A 24,534-nucleotide genomic window follows, 5' to 3' on the forward strand; every position below is an offset into this window, starting at 1 on the left:
AGATGAGAAAATTGAGGCTCATTAAGTGACTTGTCAAGTCCAGGGTGGTAAATGTGGCTGTGAGGTGCACAGGTTTGATCCCTAAGTTAATACTACTTCCTCAATGCCATACTGTCTTTCTATTATTCAGCAACAATAAACAAACAACTAGGGGATTTGAGACAGGTTACTTCTCTTCTGGAGAACTCTTTCTTTCCATATCCCTTTAGAATTCTTTGCTAGTATGTTCCTCTTGTAAAATTCATATATCTTATATTTAACATATATTAGACACTCAGTGTTTATTGTGATGAAGTGAAAGATTGCTCAACTGTATCTAGTTTAAATGGCCATGAGAACACCAATATTTTTGTTTAAAAATATTTCATTAGAAAAAATATATAGCTTTTGGAAGACTCTAAGAACTTAGGAAGAATTCATTAAATATGATAATTGACTTATGAAACTACCTACTATTACTGTTGACAATTCTGACATTACAGTGTTTGTTGATCTTAGGCCTGAGGGTCTGTTCTATTACTTACTAGGTAGATAAAGTTTGAGACATGGACTCTAATAAATAAGTATTTCAATGTTTAATCCATTTTAAAGTTTTGTATAAAGGAGACAGTCCTGGAAAGAATGTTATCTCTAGGGGTAAATATTAAAAACACCAGAAAATGATAAAGGTTTTATAAAAATCCTCAGGAAAAATTCTATGTAATTTATCCTAAAAAATAATACTCTTTGTATATCACCCTTAATACTCAGGATATTTTCTGTCCTAGAGAGTCTTTGATTATAAAAAAAATGTTTTCTACTAATTCAGAAAGCTGAAAAGCATTGTCTTAATTAATGTTTTTCTCTCTCAGTTAATTTATCCTCTTCAACTCCAAACAAATTTCTATGTATATGCACATCTTTACTCCAAGAGTCTAATGTAAGAAAGATTACCTAGGGCCCACTGTGTGTGTGTGTATATGTATATGTATGTATATGTGTATGTGTATATGTATGTGTATGTGTGTGTGTGTGTGTGTGTATGTATGTGTATGTGTATGTATGTATGTATATATATATATATATATATATATATATATATATTTCCCTAGCTACCACTGATTTCTGTACTACTATGTGTAGTAGATGATATGGAAGAAGCAGCCTGGAGATCTGACTGTTGTTTTTTATTCTTTCCAAACTCTATCACCAATATTTTCCCATGCAGTTTATATCCATTTATTAGATGCAATGCTTGCTGTGCTATCTCCTCATCTAAAAGAAAAAGAAAACAAATCAATTTACATAGAACTTAATAATTCAATTTTATTCCAAGTCTAGTTTACATGGCTTTTCTTCAATGCTAACTGTTGGCTGTAAGGTCATATCATTTGATTTTATCATCTTTACTATAATTTCAAATTTGTATAAACCAGGAAGACTAAATATCTCACAATAATGACAACAAAGCTCAAATAGATTTTTTTTTTCAAATAGATGTTTGAGGGTGTATTCTAATTCAAAAACATAGGTAAAGAAACAAGGATACGAGCAGTGTGCTAAAGTAGTACAGACCATACTAATTACACATTATCCTCTATCTTTGATACAAATTATAGGTATTATGAAAACCAAAACTTTTTCAAAGTGGCAACACAAATAAAAGGAAGTTTTGCTATATTTTTCTTTCAGTGGGGGGAGTGGTTATGGGAATATTATTGGGATAAATAAGTTTAAGAACTTTTGTAGGCATATAGAAGCTTCAGGTAAGAGAATATATAGTGTACAGTACAAATATTCAATTAATGGGATTTGGATGTGAGAAATAAGGAGGTATGGATTATGGCTAGGAGTTGTGTAACCATATGTAGACAATGTTATTAGACTGAACCAATTAAAAAAATTAGTTGTAGATGAACATAATACCTTTATTTTATTTATATGTGGTGCTGAGGATCGAACCCAGTGCCTTACACATGCTGGGCAAGTGCTCTACCATTGAGCCACAACCCCAGCCCACTAGACTGAACCAATTTTTGTCTCAGATATATGTACTACAAATTTTCAAATGTGTAGTATATCTGCTGCTATTATTAGTAAAATAGCCATGCATTAAAAGTACTTAGTTTGTAAGCCCTTTTTATTACATATTTCTTAATTAGTGGGTCATATATATATATTTTTTTAATTTGAAAAGACTGAAAAACACTGGTACAGAAGATCTATAAACTTTCAGTGAGATAAGAAAGATGACATAGGACTATGTGAAAAGAAGCTGGGCACGGTGAAACATGCTTATAATCCCAACAACTTGGAAGGCTGCAGTGGGAGAACTGCAGGTTCAAGGCCAGCCTCAACAACTTAGTGAGATCTTGTCTCAAATCAATCAATCAATCAATCAATCAATCAATCAATAAATGGGGTTGGGGATGTAACTCAGTGGTAAAGTGTCCCAGTACCAAAAGCAAAAACAAAAACTGCATGAAAACAATGGAGAGGAGTTGGCAGTCTTCATGTGTAAAACTACTTGCTTATAAAAAGGATAGCAGACTATTTATAAATGATAACAGTTCAGTGATAATTAAAGGTACACATTCTACCTAGCATCTCCCCCAAAAGACATGAAATTCCTATATTGTTCTGGCATCTGGATTAGAAAACTGAAACCATGTATTAACATGCAAGTAATATTTAGAAGAATGCATCCTCCAGTACTAATTATAATTTAGTAATGAATTAGTATATTATCTTGCAGTCACTTAGTCCTAAAGGAATAGGGAATAAGGCAAATACATGTGTTCTGATCAGAATATCAATATATTATTCAGTGAATAATTATAACAGACTAGAAATATCATTGTTAGCAAAAGGAAATAAATTTTGGTAGGGTAAGAATGAAATGCCAACATTGTGAAAATTGAGACATACATATGGTGGTTACACACTGCCAAAAGAGGAGAGGAAGAACAGAAAGGGGGACAGAGGAGCACTAAAAACATTTTCCTTAATTCTCATGTGCAGTTGAGAAATCAAAGGGCTATATCCAAAGAAATAAAAGGACTATATCTAGAGAGGTTGTAGTCTCTAGTGAACTGACACTACAACAGTAATTATCTAGATGAAGTTACTTACTGGGAAATGTGATGAAAGCCTGTCCCCTCATTCGTCCAGTCATCATTTGGAATTGAATCAGAGGTCCCTTTTTCTCTTGGAACCGAGCAAATAATGACACAAGATCTCTTTCACTCACTCGGGGGCTAAGATTCTTCAGGTATAACACCTAATGTAAATTGAGGATCAACAGAAACATCACATGAGGTAGGTAAGACAATTCTTCATTATGGTTAGAAATAGTTTCATATCAATATTATGGATTGAACACATTCATCTAATTTTATGCTCTCCAGAAAACTTTCTAAAATTATAGGCACTTAAAAAAGCAAACACAAACTAAGAAGGTCAGAAAGAATAAGGAAAGAAGACAATGGCAACAATATCCTAGAAACTGGAAAAAACTGGATGATTAGGAAACAACTCAGTACACTCCATAAATCTGAATATTAAATCAGCACCCACATCTCTACTTAAGAATTCTCAAACAGTTCAGAAATTGATAATTTCTGCTATCTCTGGAAACGGATATTAAGAGATGGGGTTAAAATAAAGTTGGTGCACTGAAACCTATTTAAAAACTAATGAGATCTTTAAATACCTCCTTTACAATATGCTACTGGGTAATGGCAATTTGCTGATCCTGGCAGAATACTGGAGTTTCATTGTTGGAATACGGATAATGCCATAACATAGCTGAGAATATGAATACTATTTCTGAAAGCAAGGAGACTAAGAGAAAGAATGCATACTAAATGCTGGTTTCTCCCTGGTCTTTGCCCACCACTTGGCTCCTAGAATGCTTGAAGTACCACACAAGAAATATTTGATTAGAGAAATGCAAATTAAAACTACACTGAGATCTCATCTCACTCCCGTCAGAATGGCAATTATCAAGAATTCAAGTAACAATAAATGTTGGTGAGGATGTGGGGGAAAAGGTACACTCATATATTGTGGGTGGGACGGCAAATTGGTGCAACCATTATGGAAAGCAATAGGAGATTCCTCAAAAAACTAGGAATGAAACCACCATTTACCCAGTTATCACACTCTTCAGCATATACCCAAAGGACTTAAAATTGGCATGCTTCAGTGATGCAGCCATATCAATGTTTTTAGCAGCTCAATATACAATAGCTAAGCTATGAAACCAACCTAGGTGCCCTTTAACAGATGAATGAATAAAGAAAATGTGGTATATCTACACAATGGAATATTACTCAGCCTTAAAGAAGAATGACTTTATGCATTTGCCAGTAAATGGATAGATCTGGAGACTAACACTAAGTGATATAAGCCAATCCACAAAAAACAAAGGTTGAATGTTCTCTCTAATATGTAGATGCTAACATACAACAAAGGGAGATAGGGAGAGAATAGATGTTCAGTGGATTAGACAAGGGAATAGAGAAGGGAGGGACAACAGAATAGGAAAGACAATGGAATAAATCTGACATAACTTTCCTATGTACATATATGAATACACCAGTTAATCTCCACATCATGTACATCTACATGACTGGGATCCTATTTAAAATAAGATATTCTCCATGTCTGTATAAGTATGTTAAAATTGAGTCTAATGTCAAATAGTATTAAAAAGAACAAATTAGGAAAAAAAAGAAAGCATTTGGAATAGATTCCTTTGGGGAAACTGATAAGTTTGAAGAGGAAAGATTTTTAAATGTTGACTTTGGATGGGAAATTTCTCTAAGAAATGACCAGCCAGGATAATTGTTTTTCTCAGAGCTGGGGACCAAACCCAGGATTTGGCAAATGCTATCCAAACACTCTATGACTGAACTACGTCCCCAGTCTCTCAGAACATCTTAAAATGAAATTCAAAGTCCACATGGGCCATTCATGTTCTCGGATCTTCCAAACAGCTTTTTAGTCCTTACTTATAGATATAACCATGGATTATCAGGCATCTGAGGGAAAACCTCTAATGTGAAGGAAAGATAACAGAACAAAATGAAAAGAAGAAAATGGGGGAAAAGAGGCACCATGGAGGGGGAAAAACCTTCAAAAATTATAGCTAATACCCTCAGAGAAATAATACAAAATATTCTATCAATTAGGAATGGGATACTATTTTAAAAATCTAAGCAAATAAAAGAGCTATATTATGTGATTGAATTTAAGTTGCTTAAAATAGGTTGTTGTCAGGAGCCACTCTGGAAATACATGCCCTTAAGACCTGAGCAAGAAATACTGAACAATTATTGTGCACGGCAATAACGTGGGCTTTACCTCCCCTCAGGTAATGAGGTGTGGCTCCAGGAGTAGGTGTTACCGGGTGGGGTTGAGTTACACTCACCTGTTCCTTTGTAATCCTACCCATTGCCCCTTTTTTGGATAGAATGTTCTAAGAAACAGTGTCTCCCAATAAAGGCCAACTCCAAAATGTGTGCTCCCTTCCACCTCTCTTTCCAGCCTCTTATGACTTTCTCTTGCCCCCCTGAGGGAACCTGAGGCCAGGAGCTGGGGAAGCCATCCTGAAGCTTATAAAAATGTATTCTGTGTCTACATGGTATTTTGTGTCACCCCAAATTCACATGAGTGACTTTGGTTCAGTTGCCTGTGCTAAATAGGGGCAGTAGATTGGCACCTGAATGAGAGGCACTCATTGTGAATTTGGCGGATTGACTTTGGTTAAGCAGCTTAGAAAATTTGGAGTAACATGGATTGGGTTGTGAGAGAAAACAGGTTGCAGATGGAAAGTAAGGGACGCTAATCATAATATGGGGAATTCATCATCTTCAAAGAGAGAAATCTACTTCATGATCCTGGAGACATTAATCAATCATAGGGGAAAACAAATCAAGAGAACCCAGCTCACTACATTCCTAAAAATAGTCAATGATGTCTGTCCATGGTTTTGTGAGGAAGAATTGCCTAATTTGCCTACTTGGGAGAGGGTAGGTAGAAAGCTGTTTAAAGGTTGCCTCTCTGCTAAACTACCTAGAGGTACAATAGAGAATATTCAGAAAGTCTGGACTGCCTTAAAAATGTGTCTTTTTGCCAACCGAGAAGAGGACCACTGGTCCTCCGAGGAATTGTTGGAAGGGCTGCAGGATGCAATTAGGACCTTTGAACATGACCACCTTGTGCCATTCCAAGATGAATTTCTCTGTCTTTGCCCGGACTAAGGGCAGAGTTAAGTCACGCCCAGTCTGTAGCTTGTAAACCTCAGACAGAAAGGCTTGGGGGTGAGACCTAAGATTATTCAAATTACAGCAGATTAAGGCAGAGAGTGATTCACAAGCATATCAGCAAAACTTGTTGGTAGGGGCCTGTGCTAGAGAGTAAACCAGCCCAAGTCGAATTTCAGGAAGGGAAAATCCAAGATGGAAGGGAGGAAACCGCACAGGGAAATTCCAGAGAGGCTGAGCTGTGGGTTCAGAGGAGGATCCCAAGTCCAATGGAGAAAGTGAGCTGGGAATGGGTTTAAGTAATCTGCGGTTGGGTGGTCCTGCTTCTGCCATTCGGATACGGCCACTTCCCTCCCTGAGAATGAGATTCAGCCATTCCAACGTGGCCTTCGGGAGAGAAGACATTACAGGTTTCCAGCTTTTTCCAGTTTTTGAGGTAGACAAGCAAAATCAGTGTGTTCAAATTCATCCTGTGGTTCCTTTTAAAACTAGGAAGGAACTGAAAAATGCTTGTTGCACTTATGGTCCAGTTTGCCTTTTGTTCAGAGCTTTATTGAATCAATCTGTAGTGAGCCATTACCACCTCATGATGGATTACGCTAGACAAAGTATGTCTGTCCGGAGGTGAACTTTTATTATGGAGATCAAACTGGATGGATTTTTTGCACTGAACAAGCCAAAAGGAATAGCAGACATGGTATTGATAGTCCCGTACAGATGTAAACTGGAACAGGACCATTTGCAGATTTAGAACAATAGTTAAATTTTGATTTACCAATTTATGATCAGATTAGTATGTGTGCTAGAGAGTCCAGAGAGAACTACCAAATAAAGGTGAAAACATTTTGGATTTCAGTCAGATCTGGCAGGGACCAGAGGAGAAATTCTCGGATTTTGTAGCATGCCTTTACCAGGCGGCAAATAGGACCATTGGTGATTCCAATGCATCTGAGGTTTTGGTCAAACAATTAGCTTTTGAAAATGCCAATAAAGTCTGCCAGGAAATTATCCGACCCCATCAGAAAAAAGGAACTGTTTCTGAACTTATTCGCCTTTTCTCTGACGTGGGTCCAATGCAATTACAAAGTATGACTATCGCTGTGGCTTTAAAGCAAGTTTTACATCCTCAGTGTAGGAGAAGACACTCTCAGGGGCAATGTTTTAACTGTGGTAAGACGGGGCACATGGCTAGGGACTGTGGGTCGCCATGCATCTGGGGAGATCCACCTGGTTAATGCTGGTGCCATTGGAGAGGCATGGGAGGCTCCGGCAGGCATGGCAGAGGTGGCCAGCTGCCATTTGTGGCTACACTTCCATCTTCACCACCATTGGGAAACTGGAGGCAGGGCTTGCCCCGGCCCTGCCAAACAGTAGGGGTGTTTCAATTTACACTGGAAGAGGAGCCAAAGGCTCACAGTTAGACTTCATCAAGCCTAGCCCAGCCGCCCAGTATTACTATCCTTCTGGGATGTTTCCGTCCCAGAGGCCGAGAGCTTGGGACTATGACCAGCCATGGGACTCATTTTAACTCCTGAATTGGGCAGACAACAAATCCCTACAGGGATTCACAGGCTGCTGTTGCAAAATACCATAGGCCTAGTGTTGGGATGAAGCAATTTAAGTCAAAGAGGAATTCAAATATTGCCAAGTGTTATTGATCCAAATTTTGAAGGAGAAATCAGGGTTACAGTTCAAACGATTTGCGTTATCCAGCTTTCTCCCAGGGATGTTGTAGCACAATTAATATTCTTGTCTTGTCGCTCCACAAACAGCCTGGGTGAAAACCCGAGTTCTGGGTCCCGGGGCCGAGCCTATTTGGCTCAATTGATTAGACAGGAGCGCCCTCTATTGGATCTTAAAATCAACTATAAAAATTTCAGAGGTGTGTTTTATGCAGGAGCAGACAAGTCAGTTATTTCTAGCAGGTACTGGCCAAAGAAGTGGCCTTTACACATTGCACCTACCAGCTTAGAAGGGATTGGTCCAATTTCTCAAACTGCACAGAGTGCTCAATATCTTCGGTGGGAGGATAAAGATGGTAATTCTGGAGTCTTTAAACCCTATGTCCTAGACAATTTGCCAGTAAATTTATGGGGTCGAGATATTCTAAGCAGCCTGGGTTTGTTATTGATAACTCCATACTCCATTGTGTCATCTCAGGGACTTAATCAAAAATTTATTTCTCCTAGGAAATTTGAAGGAAATTCACATGAAGGGTATTCACCTATAACCCAGTCTTTCCAGCAAAGACTAGTTAATTCACCCAGTCAAAATTTTTGGCAAGGGCACTGAATTTCTTCCTGGCCCAAAAAACATCAAAAAAGATTAAATGGATTACAGAAGAGCCAAATTGGGTTTGTCAGTATCCCTTAACAGGGGGGAAACTTTAAAAAGCCAATATGTTGGTCCTGGAACAACTTCAGGCTGACCATATAGAACCTACTTTTAGTCCATGGAATACATCAATTTTTGTAATTAAGAAAAAGTCTGGTAAATGGAGGTTGTTGCAAGATATCAGGACAATTAATCATGTTACCGAGCCCAGGGAGCTTTACAACCAGGGCTTCCTTCTCTTACAGCCATTCCTTTAGATTATCATCTAATGGTGATAGATCTAAAAGACTGCTTTTTCACTATACCTTTATATCCAGATGATTATAAAAAGATTTGCTTTTAGTGTTCCAGCAATAAATTTTAAAGAATCAGTTAAGAGATATTGCTGGAAGGTGTTACCTCAGGGTATGTGTAATAGTCCAACTCTTTGTCAGATTTTGTGGCACAGGATATCACGTCTGTAAAGCAAAAATTCCCTGATGCATATAGTATTCATTTTATGGATGATATACTTGTAGCTCATGCTAGTCCAGATGTATTTTTAAAAGTTTTTGCTTAATTAGAAAATTCACTTGCTGCAATGGCTTTGTGCATAGCACCTGAAAAGGTGCAAAAGACATCTCCTTTTCAGTATCTAGGTAATATAATAGAAGGACACACAATTTGTCCTCAACACTTACAAATAAGAGTAAAAGGATTACACACTCTTAATGATTTTCAAAAATTATTAGATGATATTAATTGGATGAGATCATCTTTAACTACCACAGATTTGAGTCTTTTGTTTCAGATTTTAGAGGACTGTTCTCCCACTTCCCGTCAGCTCGCAATAGAAGCAAGAACGGCTTAAAGAAGGTTGAATTTGCTATTAGAAGTGCTCAGCTTACCAGAATTAACCCACAGAATTAAAATATTAATAAATAATTAATATTTATTAATATTTCCCACTGCTTATGCTCCTACAGGAGTGATATGGCAATCACTGGGAATTACTGAATGGCTCCACTTAGCTCATTCTCCTCAAAAGTCATTGACTCCTTTTCATGATTGTGTTGCTCAGTTGGTTATTAAAGGCAGAATACAAGTTTTATAGCTAGTTGGATCATAACCTAATGTTGTTATTATCCCTTATTCTACTCAACAGAATGATTGGCTTTTCCAAACTTCTAATACCTGGCAAGTAGCTTTTGCTAATTTTCCTGGTCAGATAGAAAGTCATTATCCTTGTGATAAAATTATTCAATTTGCCTTAGTAACTACATTCATTTTTCCAAAAATTGTGCATACTCAACCAATAGTTGGGGCACTATCAGTGTTCATTGATAGGTCAAGTTCAGGTAAAGCAGGTTTTTATAGCCATGCTCATACAGAGGTAATACACCATATACTCTTGCACAACGAGCAGAACTGCAGGCTCTCATTTGTGCTTTAAGTCATTTTGCAAATGAGCCAATTAATATTTATTCTGATAGTTTATATGCAGTTGGAGTTACAAAAAATATTGAAACTTCACCTATTGGGTACACACCATCACAAGAGTTATTCAATTTGTTTCATACCTTACAGAAGACAGTTCAAATGTGTCAACATCCATGTTTTATAGGCCATATTCGGGCCCATATTAATCCCCCAGGGCCTTTAACATCAGGTAATGATAAAATTGATAAATTGGTTGCTGTTTGTCAGCAACTGTCTTTATATGACTGTGTACAAGCTTCGCGTTCTTTATATCATCAAATGCTTCTAGTTTACATAAAAAAATAATATTACTAAAGAGCAAGCTCGTCAAATGGCAAATGGATGTAACTCACATTCCTCAATTTGGCAAACAATGTTATGCTCATGTAATTGTAGATACTTATTCCAGATTTATCTTTGCCACAGCCCGTGCAAAAGAAAAAAAACACAACATGTTATTTCTCATTGCCTAGCTGCCTTTGCAGTATTAGGATGTCCTTTGCAGATTAAAACTGATAACGCACCAGCTTATACTAGCTCTTCTTTTTAGCAGTTCTGCCAACAGTTTCATATTGACCATAAAACAGGTATTCCTTACAACCCTCAGGGTCAAGCCATTGTAGAACAAACTCATTTATCCATTAAGCAGCAATTACAAAAACAGAAAGGAAGAAATAAGACCCCCCAAAATAACCTTGATCATGCTTTGTTTTAAATTTTCTAAACTCTGACTCAGAAGGTCACACTGCAGCTGAGCGATACACGTCTTTCAAAGCAACAGGTCCTTTAGGCCAAGTTTGGTGGAAAGATTTACAAGCAGGTCAATGGAAAGGACCAGATCCAGTGATGATGTGGGATAGAGATCACGCTTGTATTTTCCCAGAAGGTGCATTTCATCCTACTTGGGTACCTAAACATGCCATCAGAAATGGAGGACCAAGAGCCAAGGTTCAAACGACTGAGGATCGATCCAGAGATGTCAGCCCTGACTCCCAGCAAGAATAGGAAGCTTCAAAGGATGAGGGGAAAGAAGATGGCCCAGAGAGACCCAACAGTGAAGCTACCCTCATGGAAGCTGTTGAAGAATCTGACGCTGCAGGCTGAGCAGATGATCCAGCAGCAAGGAATAACTAAGTGTCCAGTTATGATGTTTATAGCAGTGCTAGCTCTGTTGAGCTGCCAGGTAACTAGGACACAGAAAGTAACATATTGGACATATTTTCCAGATCCACCTTTAGTACACCCAGCAGTGTGGACTGGAGAATATAGATACCCATATTACTCCCATCTATGTGACTGGATTTAATTATTCTGGCTATAGTGGTCAGTTACCTATGTGTTGGTCCCAAAGTAAACATGCTAGCTGTCTAAAAATGTCCTTTGAGGAAAAGACAGCAGTTGGGGGACCTAGACCAGCTAATTGTACTGGCCTCAGGGAACGAAAGCCATATATTAGAATAGTTATTAAAATGGGACTCTCTTATAACAAGCCAGTCATTTTAGCAGAACATCCACTAATTCCTCACTGTCCTAACCATTCTGCAATAGAAATTGGCACATTACCTAAGTGGATGGATTGTATAAATACCTTGTCAATACAACATAGGTGTCGAGAAATAGTGGGTATATTTTAGACTGGTATCCTAGGATTGACAAAACACAATTAGGCAAGGGTGCTGCCATGACCTCTGGAGGATTTGTTAGTAACATCTTGACCTTCAGCGAATGTGGCATTCAGAAAGATGTTTGGCATTTGATTGAGGCCTCAGAATTTTTATATTTTACTGACAAGTCTTTACCTGAATTTGTAGGCAGAAATTGTTCTTGTTATGGCCTGCAACCTGTGTTCAATCTCCTTACGTTTTAATTACTGGAGATGTGAAATTAAAGAAAAGATAATAAATATCTTGTAGCCTGTAATAAATGCAATTTAACTAATTGTATCACCAGATACAATAGAAGGAAGGGAACACTGATACTTCACCAGCCCTCTTTTGTCTTACTGCCAGCTAATATCTCAGAGCCATGGTATGCTGATGCTGGTTTTCAAGTCTTACAACAAATACATGCCCAGCTGACTAGACTGAAGTGAGCTCTTAGACTCATAATACTTGGAGTGGCTGCCTTAGTTTCATTTATTGATTCCACGGTCACAGCTTCAGTGGCCATATCTCAATATTTTCAGCATATAGATTTTCTTAATAATTTGGCTCAGATCACGTCCAAAGTTCTTCATAATCAGATAAATATTGATGAAAGGATTGAAACTAAGCTAAATGCCTTAGAAGCTACTGTCATAAATATTGGTAATGAGCTTTCAGCTTTAAAGTTCAAGGAAAGACTCAAATGTCATGCTGATTATAAATATATGTGTATTACTGCTTCCAATTACAATGCTTCCCAATGGGATTGGGAGAAGGTTAAAAACCATTTATTAGGTATTTGGCAAAAAAAATAACAGCTTGGATCTTCTGGAGTTACATCATCATATTCAAAATATACAAAAAAGTAAGATTGATTTTTCGGATCCTACCTCTTTAGCTGATCAAATACTTCGAGCGTTTCATGGCTTTAACCCTGGAAACATACTAAAACATTGTACATGGTATATTATTGGACTGTTCTCTTTGCTATTAATTCTTTCTTGTAATCATAGAATGTCCTGCCTTCAGAACAAGAATTCAGGAACCAGAGATAGTGACTCATCACCTACTTTTTCAAAGAAAGAAAGGGGAATATGTCGGGATCCACTCTGAAAATACACGCCTGTAAGTCCTGAGCAAGAGATACTGAACAATTATTGTGCCCCGCAATAACTTGGGCTTTACCTCCACTCGGATACTGAGGCATGGTTCCAGGAGTAGGCGTTTCCCAGTGGTGTTGAGTTATACTCACCTGTTGCTTTGCAATCCTACCCAATGCCCTTTTTTCAGATAGAATGTTCTAAGAAACAGTATCCCCCAATAAAAGCCAACTCCAGAACGTGCACGCACGCTCTCTCTCTCTCCAGCCTCTCATGACTTTCTCTTGCCCCCCTTGTGGGAGCCTGAGGCTGGGAGCCTGGGAAGCCGTTCTGAAGCTTATATAAAGGTATTCCATGTCTGCATGGTATTTTGTGTTACCCCAAATTCACACAAGTGACTTTGGTTCAGATGCCCATGCTGGATGGGGTAGCAGGTTGTTATGTCTATAGTAAACACCAAGAAAATGCCTATACAAGATACACAGAAGAAAATGAGAAAGGATTCAAATCATGCCTACAAAACCAAAGCAAAGCAAACTAAACAAAAATGAACCACAGCTGGGCGTGGTGGTGCACCCCTATAATCCCAGCAGCTTGGGAGGCTGAGGCAGGAGGATGGCAAGTTCAAAGCCAGTCTCAGCAAAAGCAAGGCACTAAGCAACTCGTGAGACTCTGTCTCTATATAAATAACAAAATTGGGCTGCGGATGTGGCTCAGTGGTCAAGTACCCCTGAGTTCAAACCCTGGTACCAAAAAAAAAAAAAAAAGAAAAAAAAAAAGAACCACAGGGCTGGGGATGTGGCTCAAGCGGTAGCGCGCTCGCCTGGCGTGCATGCGGCCCAGGTTCGATCCTCAGCACCACATACAAACAAAGATGTTGTGTCCGCCGAGAACTAAGAAAAAATAAATAAATATTAAAAAATTCTCTCTCTCTCTCTCTCTGTCCCCCTCTCTCTCACTCTCTCTTTAAAAAAAAAAAAGAACCACAAAAGAGAAACGAAAGAGCTACAAGACATGAAGAAAACAATGAACAACTGGCTACAGCAAGCCTTTCTATATCAATAATTAAGTATAAATTGATTAAAGTTACCAAAAGACAGAGTGCCTAAATGGGTTAAATTGACATGACCCAACTTTATGCTGGCTAAGAGACTCATTTTAGATATAAGAACACACATAGGTTCAAAATGAAAAGATGTAAACAAAAATTCTATGCAATAGTGACAAAAAGAGAATAGTGGTGGACATATTTATATGACAAAATAGACTAAATCAAAAACTGTCACTAAGACAATGAAGGGTATCATATAATGATAAGTGTCAATTCACCAGGAAGATATAAAAATTACAAATACAAATATATGTGTATGTATGTATAGATACCCCAAATCAGAGCACCAAAATAAATGAAGCAATGACTGAACTATAGGGGAAAAATCAGAATCACAGTAACAGTAGGAGATTTCAATATTCCACTTTCAATAATGGGATAGAATACCCAGACATAAGATCAATAAAGAGAACAGAGGGCTGGGGTATAGCTCAGTGGTTGAATTGTTGCCTGGCTTCATGAGGCATTAGGTTCCATCCCCAGCACCAGAAATACACATAAAAACTAATAAAGAAACAGAGGATTTGAACAACAATACAGGTCAAATGATTCTAACAGATATACACAGAATATTCCACATACCTGCAATAGAATATATTCTTCTTAAATGCACATGAAATATTTACCAGGACAGGTCACATGTAAGGTCACAAGACAAGTCTTAACTAATTTCAGAAGACTGAAAATAAAACTAAGTATCTTTTTGGATCACAATGGAATGCAACTATAAATCAATAGCAGAGGAAAATTGGAAAATTACAAATATGTGGAAAAGAAACACATTTTAAAACAACCAACAAGAAATCAAAAGATATATTAGGAAGTATCTTGAAATAAATTAAAATGAAAACACAATATATCAAAACTTACAGGATGCAGCAAGAGCATGACCAAGCTGGAACTTTATAGCAATAAATACCTATATTAAAGAAAGATCTCAAAGAAACAACCTAACTCTACACCTTCAGGAAGTAGAAAAGGAAGAACCACTCAAGACTAAACAAAGCAGAATAACAGAAATAATACAGTTTAGAGCAGAAGTAAATGAAATAGAGAAAAAAATCAATAAGCTAAAACTCATTTTGAACAAACTGACAAAGCTGACCATCATTTAACTAGACTAAGAAAGAATTCAAATAAAATAAGAAATTAAAGGGAACACATTACAACTAATATCACAGAAATCAAGGGGTTTATAAGAAACTACTATGAACAACTGCACATCAACAAACTAGATAACATAGAAGGATATATTCCTAAGAAAAAAACCTATCAAGAGTGGATCATAAACAAATTGAAAGTGAATTAGATCTGTATTAAGTTAGATTAACTCAATAATAAAAAAAAATCCCAACAAAGAAAAGCCCATGACCAGATGGTTTCACTGGTGAGTTTTATCAAATATTTGAAGAAGAAATAATGTGAATTCTTTCTGAATGCTTACAAAAAACTAAAGCAGAGGGAATACTTCCAAACTCACTCTATGAGATCAGAATCATGCTGATACCAACAGAGAAAACAACAGTGTGAAAAAAGCACAGGCCGGGGCTGGGGATTTATAGCTCAATTGGTAGAGTGCTTCCCTAGCACACACAAGGCCCTGGGTTCAATTCCCAGCACCACAAAATAAAAACAAAATAAAGTACACAAATCAATGATGTAAAAAGAAAAGAAAAGCCCAGGCCAATGAACATAGGTGCAAAAATCCTCTACAAATTACCACTAAACCGAATTCAACAGCACACTGAAAGGACCATACACCATGACCATGTGGTATATATTCTTGGGTTGCAAGGATTATCTTGAGATAATCATGTCAAAATTCAACAAACTGTTTCATGATACACTTTCAACAAACTAGTAATAGAAGGAAATTACCTCAACAAAATGAAAGCAATATATGCAAAGCCCATAACAAACATCATATTCAATAATGAAACAGAGGGGTTTTCCTCTAAGATCAAGAACAAGGTAAGAGGTTAGTGTTGTAACTCAGTGGTAGAGCGCTTGCCTAGCACATGTGAGGCACTGGGTTCAATCCTCAGTACCACATAAAAATAAATAAAGGTATTTAAGAAATCATTTGTTAAAAACAAACAAACAAGATAAGGATCCCTACTCTTCCTACTTTTATCCAAAATAGCACTGGAAGTTCTATCCAGAGTCAATTAATCGAGATGAATAAAATAAATGTATCCAAATCAAAAAGAAAGAAAATTATATCTGTTCACAGATGAAGTGATCATACACAAAAAATACCAAAGACTCAACAAAAAAATTAGAATAAACAATTTCAGTAAAGTAACAGGACACAAAATTAATGTAGAAAATCAGTTATGCTTCTTTTCTTTATTTTTCTTGTACTTTTTTTTTTCCTTTTTGCACTGCTGTGGATTAAAACCAGGGTCTTTTACATACTAGGTCAGCACTGTATCACTGAATTAAACCCTCACCTACAGTTGTGTTTCTATATACTAACAATGAACAATATTAAGAAGAAATTAAGAAAACATTTATAACAGCATCGAAAAAGAATTAACCAAGTAGATGAAAGAATTGTACACTGAAAATATCAATATGTTGTAGAAACAAAGAAGACACAAATAAATAAAAAGATGACATGTGTTCATGGAAAGTAAGTCAGTATTTTTCAAATCGTCATATTACCAAAGTGATCTATAGAAATTTCCATCAAAATTTCAATGGCATTTTAAATAGAAAGAGAAACAAAAATCCCAAAACTCATATGGAACTATAAATGATCCTAAATAGCCTAAACAATCTTGAGAAAGAACATATCTAGAGACCTCATAGTTTCTTATCTCAAGACATATTACAAAGCTACAATAATCAAAACAGTGTAATGTCATAAACAGATACATAGTTCAATGGAACAGAATAGAGAGCCTAGAAATTTCTGTATCTATAGTAAACTGATATTCAACAAGTATGCCAAGAACATAAATTGGGCCAAAAATAGTTTATTCAACAAAATATAAAGAAAACTAGGTAGTCATGTGCAAAATTATAAAATTAGATTCTTATACCATATACAGAAATCAAATTAAAATGAATTAAATATATAAATATAACACCAGAAAATTATAAAATTCCTAGCGGGAAAAAAAAGTAAAAACTTCTTAACATTGGTCTTGGCAATGATTTCAATGACACATGAAGCAAAAGAAAAAACAGACAAGTAGAACTATATCAAACTAAAAGTTCTACAAGGGGCTGGGTTTGTGGCTCAGTAGTAGAGCACTTGCCTGGCATGTGTAGGCACTGGGTTCGATCCTCAGCACTGTGTATAAATAACTAAATAAAAGTAAAGGTCCATCGACAACTAAAAAAATTTAAAAAGAGGTCTGGGTTTATAGCTCAGTGGTAGAGTGTTTTCCTAGCACGTGTGAGGCACTGGGTTAGATCCTCAGCACCACATAAAAATAAATAAAGGTATTGTGTCAGGCTGGGGTTGTGGCTCAGCAGTAGAGCACTCGCCTAGCACATGCGAGGTGATGGGTTTGATCCTCAGCACCACCTAAAAATAAATAAGCAAAATAAAGTTATTGTGTCCAACTACAACTAAAAAAAATTAAAAAATGTAAAGGTATTGTGTTCATCTACAACTAAAAATATTTTCAAAAAAGAGAAAGTTCTGCAAAGCAAACAACAGAGTGAAAAAGTAACCTATTGAATAGGAAAGATTATTTGCTAAACATATATCTAATAAGGAGTTAAAATCCAATATATATAAGGAACTCCTACAACTCAATAGCATAAAACCAAATAACACAAATAAAATATGAGCAAAATACTTAAACAAATATTTCTCTAAAGAAGACATCAAGTGCCTAACAGATATATGAAAAGATGTTCAATATTATTAATCACCAGAGAAATGCAAATCAAAACTATAATGAGGTTATCACCTTATGCCTATTGAGATGGCCATTATTTGAAAAAAACTCAGAAAGTAGCAAGTGCTGGGAAGGATACAGAGAAAGTGGAACGCTTGCACACTGTTGAAGGGAATATAAGATAGTGCATCTGCAGTGGAGAACAATAAGGAAGTTCCTCTGAAAAATAAAAATATAACTATCATACAATCCAAACTCATTTCTGCTGATTTATCCAAAAGAGTTGAAATCAGGATCTCAAACAGATACACACACTCTAATGTTTACTGCTGCATTATTCACAATAGCCAAGAAGAGGTGGGCATAATCTCAATGTCCACTGATGAATGAATAAAGAAAAAGTGGCATATACATACAATGGAGTATTATTCAGTCTTAAAAATAAGATAACCCTGTCATATTCTATAATAAAGACAAACCTTAAGGACTGTATGCTAAGGGATCTAAGCTCATCACAGATTCTACGTATATGAATATCAAAAGTAGTCAAACTTGGTTGCCAGGGGCTGGGAGGGAAAATGGTTGCTGCTCAATGTTTCAGTAATCCAAGATAAAAATGTTCCATAGATTTGCTGTATGACATTGTGCTTATAATTAACAATACTGTATTGGACACTTAAAATTTGTTAAAAGGGTAGGTCCAATATACTCTTTAAATACAATAAAAAGAAAATGGAGGAGAAAAAAAGATTTTATATATTTAGCATTAATTATGTCCTTTTTAAAGACTGAAGGAATAAGGAAGAATTCAGACAGGAACAGTAAAAGCAAATAGCTAAAAATGGAAACAAATGATGTAACCACTGAAATGTATGAAAAATATATTAAATACTGGTAATAAGCAGTAGAATCTTTGTCTCAAAATTTTAAAGAGCTAGATGTTAACATTTAGCATTTATGTATGCTTATATCTTAAAGGTAAGGCCATAGAATAATTGACTTGTGATTTATTTCAGTAATTTCCGGTGAACTTGCGTATTGGCTTTCAAATACATATCAGGAAAGCACCACCAAATTAAATAACTATAGAAAGGGGTATGTGAAAACATACTCTAATTTTCTCACCCATTGGGAAAGATCCATACTAAGACTGTTCCCTTTGATATGAGCATTAAACAAAAAGACTTCTGGTCAATGTAGTTCTGTCAGTTCTAGCTTGGAGGCATGCTCTGTGCTACAAAATTGTACATATACAAAAATAAATACTCATATACACGTGTTCACGTATGTATATAGCCACAACAGACATATATTGGTGTGTGTGTGTGTGTGTGTGTGTGTAATATTTCAAAGATACTGCTAGGCTCCAAGACAAGATAAACATACCTGGAAACAAAAACAGAATCTCTAAGCAATAATAGAGGATGGAGTTCTCCCTGGTATTTCCTTGGAGCAGCCATTACTACTCCAAAATACAGTACTTTTTATATTGTATTCTTTGGAAATAAGTTGCTATGAGCAATTCAAAACTAAGTGGTGAGAAGTTATGCTCCCCTTCCTAGAGGTAAAGTGGTAAAGTATTTGTATAAATTATCTGAAGTTTTTTTTTCAAGGGAGATTTATCTCTTCACTTCCATTTATTTATTTCCTCAATCACTTATTTTTATCACTTGAACTCATGAATATTTATTTTATACTTTGGGTTATTATACAACATTAATTTAGTTTGTTGTACAAATAGTTCTAGCTTTGATTACTGGAAATTCTTTTAATAGGCTTTTGCATTTCTTTGATGTACTCCCAACAATGGTTTTATGCTGTTGTTCTTTTTAGTACTTCTTTACTTTCTGGCATTACAAGATGCACAAGATTCATCTTGTGTACTTCCTGCATTAGTACTAGCAGCAGCCATCTCTCCAAGGATCCCTGGTTCTTTTATTAGAGAATGGTATTAAAAGCCAATATTAATTCTGAGAAAGCTCATTGTAGGGTCCTGTGTTGGGCTTGCTTGGTTCACATAGCCAAAAATATGTGTGTATACTACTCCCTATATACATATAAATATTTCTATATATAACTACTTCTATCTATATTAAGCTAAACAGTTCATATTGATGTCCTAAACAATAAAATCATTACCACATGGATCACCCTAACATCCTCCCTTCACTTATCTGTAAATTTCAAAGTGGAAAACCTGGCTCCCACCATTTCCCACCCATTTACTTAACTGTTCCATCCAATTGTGCATGTAGAGCAGCATCAGTACTGCTAATCAGTACCCTGATTGGAAACAATCTTATTAACTAGGTTACAGTGCTTATGTGCAGTTCCATTTGGCTTTAGTTTTCCAGACTCTACATAATTTCCAAAGATACTTAGGTCAGCACCCATTCCCCCATGCCTTCAATAAGGTCATTTCACATATATGTAATAATAGTTAGATTCTCTTCTCACAGTCAGTATTTTTCTTCCCTCATTCTCCAAAATAATTTTTAAATATCTGTACACATTAAGAATCACTCTTGGGCTGGGGCTGTAGCTCAGTGGTAGAGTGCCTGCCTTGCACATGTGAGGCACTGGGTTCGATCCTCACACCACATAAAAATAAATAAATAAAGATATTGTGTCCATCTACAACTAAAAAAATAAAAATAAAAAAGAATTACTCTTTATACTCTACAGTTTTAGAGGTTTTGGCAAGTGCATGTCTTTCTTCCTCTGTAGAATATGATGCAGAATAATTTTACACCCCTAAAAATCTCCCCTGCTTCATTTACTCCCTCCTTCCTCTCTCTCCTTAAACTCTCAGCAATCAGTTATCACTTTGGTGCCTCTAGAGTTTTACACTTTCCAGAATATCATTTAATGAAAGCATACAATATATAGTCTTTCTATGCTAGTTTATTTCACTTATTAATATGCATCTAAAGTTCTTTTATGTCTTTACATGTCTTGATAGTATGTTTCTTTTTAGTGCTGAATTATATTTCACTGTACAAATGTACCAAAGGTGATTGTATTCATTCACCTATTGGAGGACATCTGGATTGCTTCCAGTTTTTGGCAATAATGAATAAAGCTTCTTGGAACATTCACATGCCAGTGTTTCTGTGCACATAAGTGTGTTTTTTTCCAAATCCACTGGATAAATGAGTAGGAGTTCTGGATAATATTATAAAACAATTATTTGTTTTATACGAAATTGCCAATCCAAAAATATTGCACAATTTTACATTCCCACCAGCAATGAACAGGATTTGGTATCATTAGTTTTACTATCTATTTTAGCCATTATAGTAGGTGTGTAATGATATCTTATTATTCTTTTGCAATTTCTTGATGATATGCTGATGAGTTTCTTTTCATGGGCCTATTTGCCATATATGTATCTTCTTTGATGAAGTGTCCTTATCTTTTGCCCATTTATAAGTTGAATTGTTCATTTTATTACAGTTGAATTTTAGGAGTTCACTCTGTGTTTTAGATACAAGCCACTTATCAGACATGTGTTTTTCAAATATTTTCATCCAGTGTGTCACATCTTGATTCTCTTAGGTGTCTTTCATGTAGCACAAGTCTATAATTTGAATCAAGTTCAATTTACCTTTTTTTCTTACATAAAGTGTGCTTTTGGTGCAATTTACCTTTTTTTTTTTTCTTACATAAAGTGTGCTTTTGGTGCAACATCTTAACAATGGATCACCAAACAAAACATAACTATTTTCTCCTGTTTTATTTATTTATTTCTATTTTCTCCTGTTTACTTCTAGAAGTTTTGTAGCATTGTGTTCTACATTTAAGTCTATGGCCCATTTTTAGTTAATTTTCATGAAGGATGAAAAGTTTGTGTTTAGATTCATTTTTTGCATGCGACTTTCCAGTTGTCATAGCACCATTTGTTGAAAAGACTACACCTTTTCCATTTAATTACTTTGACAAAGATCAGTTCACTGCCCTTGTGTGGGTTTAATTTTGCAGATCTCTATTTTGCTCCAGTAATCTATGCATCTTTTTCCACCAATTACATATACCACACTAAATGACTACAGTAAGTCTTGAAGTTAGATAGTGTCTGTCCTCCAACTTGGTTTTTCTTTTTTCCAGCATTGGGTTGGATATTCTTGATCTTTTGTATTTTCATAAAAAGAAACTTAGAATCAGTTTGTTAATATTGACAAAACATCTTGCCAGAATTTTGTTGGGACTACATAGAATCTACAGATTAATTTGGAAAAAATGATATCTTAACAATATTAGTCTTTTAATCTGTGAATGTTAAATACCTCTGCATTTACTTTGATCTTTTAAAATTTTTATCAGTTTTACACTTTTCTGCATATAGATCCTATGTATATATTCTGTTAAATTTATACCTAAATCTTTCTTTTTGATGCTGTTGTAAACACTGTTGTTTTTAGTTTCAAATTCCAATTATTAAGTTCTGTTATATAGAAAAACAATTGACTTTTATATATAAACCTTGTGTCTTCCAACCAATACTCACTTACTAGTCCTGGATTTTAGTCAATTCTTTGATTTTCTACAGATAGATAGAGATGGTGCCTGTGAGCAAAGACAGTTTTATTTTTCCTTTCCCAATCTATACAATTTCAAAATTCTTGTTTTATTTCACTGGCTAGTGTTTTCTATACAATGTCAAAAAGAGGTGGAGAGTGGAAACATTTTTGCCTTCTTCCTGATCAAAAGTAAAACATCTAGTTTCTCATTGTTAATGATGATATTAGCTATAGGGTATTGTAGATTGTCTTTATCAACTTGAGGATGTTCTCCTCTACCCTAGATTGCCAAGATTTAATCATAAATGGAGGCTAAGATTTTTAAAAATATTTTTTCTACCTCAACTCAAATGAGTATGATTTTTCTTAAGTCTATCCATGTGTTAGATTACAATACTTGATTTTCAAGTGCTGAACCATATCAGATAATAATAATCCAGATTATTATTTGGATATCTGAAATAAATTTCAGTTGATAACAGTGTGTAATTATTTTGATATACTATTGGATTTGATTCTCTATTATGATTTTGATTTCAATGAAATGTTTTGATTTTCTTACTGTTTAGGATATTTCCTTCTAGTGCACATGATGAATACTTGTCTCTAATTTTCCTTTACTGTAATATCTTATCTGGCTTTGGTATTGAGCTAAGGCGTATCTCATCAAATGAAATAAGAAGTATTCCTTCTGCTTCCATTTTCTGGAAAAGAATGTAAAGGATGGGTATGATTTTGTATGATTCCATTTTCACCCCTCTCATAGCCTACTTCCTTCTATAATTTTGTAATGGTTGCCTTAGAGTTTGCAACATACATTTTCAAGTAATGTAAGTCCACTTTTAAATAATACTGTCTTATTTCAGGGATTGTGTGTGTGATGATCATATACGTATGTATGTATGCGTGTGTGTACATATACATATATATACACAATATATATACATATATATGTATATATAATAAACAGACACACACATACATATATTGTTGTTATTCATCTCACTTTATCCATGTTATAATCATACAAAACATTATTTTAATTACTTTGAAAAGTTAGATAATTTTGAAATGAGAAAATAAAAAGATTTTATTTAACTTTCATGTGTCCTTCTCTTATGCTCTTTCTTTATGCAGATCTCAGTTTTGATTTATATAATTTTCCTTCTCCTTGGAGAACATTTTTTTTTTTTTTTGGTGACAAATTCCCTGTCTTTGTCTGAAAAAATCTTTATTATTTTTCCTTCACTTTAAAAAAAAATAATTGTAGACAGACATAATATTTTTATTTTATTTATTTTTATGTTGTGATGAGGATCAAACCCAGTGCCTCACACATGATAGGCAAGCATTCTACCACTGAACAACAACCCCAGACCCTTCCTTCACTTTTGAAGGATCATTTTTCTGGATAAAGAATTCTAGGTGGGTGAGTTTTTCTCTCCTCAATACTAGTACTTCTTACCTGATGAACAGTCTTACGAAATTCTAATCTTTGTTCCTATATTGGTAAAAATTTTATTTTCTCTGGCTGGTTTAAAACTTTTTCTGTCTTTGGCTTTCTGTAGTTTGAACAAGTTATGCTTAGGAGTGGTTTTTCATATTTACCCTGCCAATGTTTTCCAACTTCCTGGATGTGTGGTTTGTTGTCTGTCATTAGTTTCAGAAAATTTTCAGCCATTACTACTACAAAATTTTCTCCTCCTTTTTCTCTTCTTCTTTTGGTATTTCAATAAGGTACATGTTATTCCTTTTGGAATTGTCCCATAGTGCTAAGCTATTCTGTTTCATTTGTTCTATTCATTTTCTTTGTATTTCAGCTTGGGAAGTTTCTACTGCCATGTCTTTAAGCTTTCTGTTTATTTCCTTTCTCATTTCCAACTTACTCAACTTACTCATGAGTCTTTCAAATAGTTCTTCATTTCAGTTGCAGTGTTTTATTTCTAGCATCCCCTTTTGATTCTTTGAGTTTCTACCTCTGTACTTACATTAGCCATCTGCTCTTGCATGCTCTCTAATTTTACTAGTAGACTCCTTACTATACTAATCATAGATATTTAAATTTTATATCTGCTAATTCAAAAACTTGTGTCACATCTTGAATTTTGTTCTCATGCTTGTTTTATCTCCCCAAGTCTGTTTTTTTTTTTTTGAGCATGCTTTCTAATGGGGTGGGGTGGGGCTGTAGCCAGATGTGAATTATCAAGTAATAAGAACTGAGCCAAATTTTATTAATCTGTTTAGAGCCTGTAGGGCCACTGGA

General features: G+C 35.4%; 1 protein-coding gene across 2 annotated transcripts in view; it reads right to left on the reverse strand.

Annotated features, from left to right (window-relative positions):
* Positions 1–1,028: 1,028 nt before the first annotated feature.
* RBM41 (RNA binding motif protein 41) overlaps positions 1,029–24,534 on the reverse strand; it is a 70,581-nt gene continuing 47,075 nt past the window's right edge. For both annotated transcript variants that reach the window (XM_081276851.1, XM_081276850.1), the window contains 2 exons: positions 3,112–3,259; positions 1,029–1,254 (listed from right to left, as the gene is read on the reverse strand). In XM_081276851.1, the coding sequence (XP_081132977.1) occupies positions 1,088–1,254; positions 3,112–3,259 (315 nt within the window). In that variant the 3' untranslated portion in view covers positions 1,029–1,087. The remainder of the gene's footprint in view (positions 1,255–3,111; positions 3,260–24,534) is intronic.

This window comes from Spermophilus citellus, assembly GCF_964194105.1.
Source record: "Spermophilus citellus genome assembly, chromosome: X".
Lineage (NCBI taxonomy): Eukaryota > Metazoa > Chordata > Mammalia > Rodentia > Sciuridae > Spermophilus > Spermophilus citellus.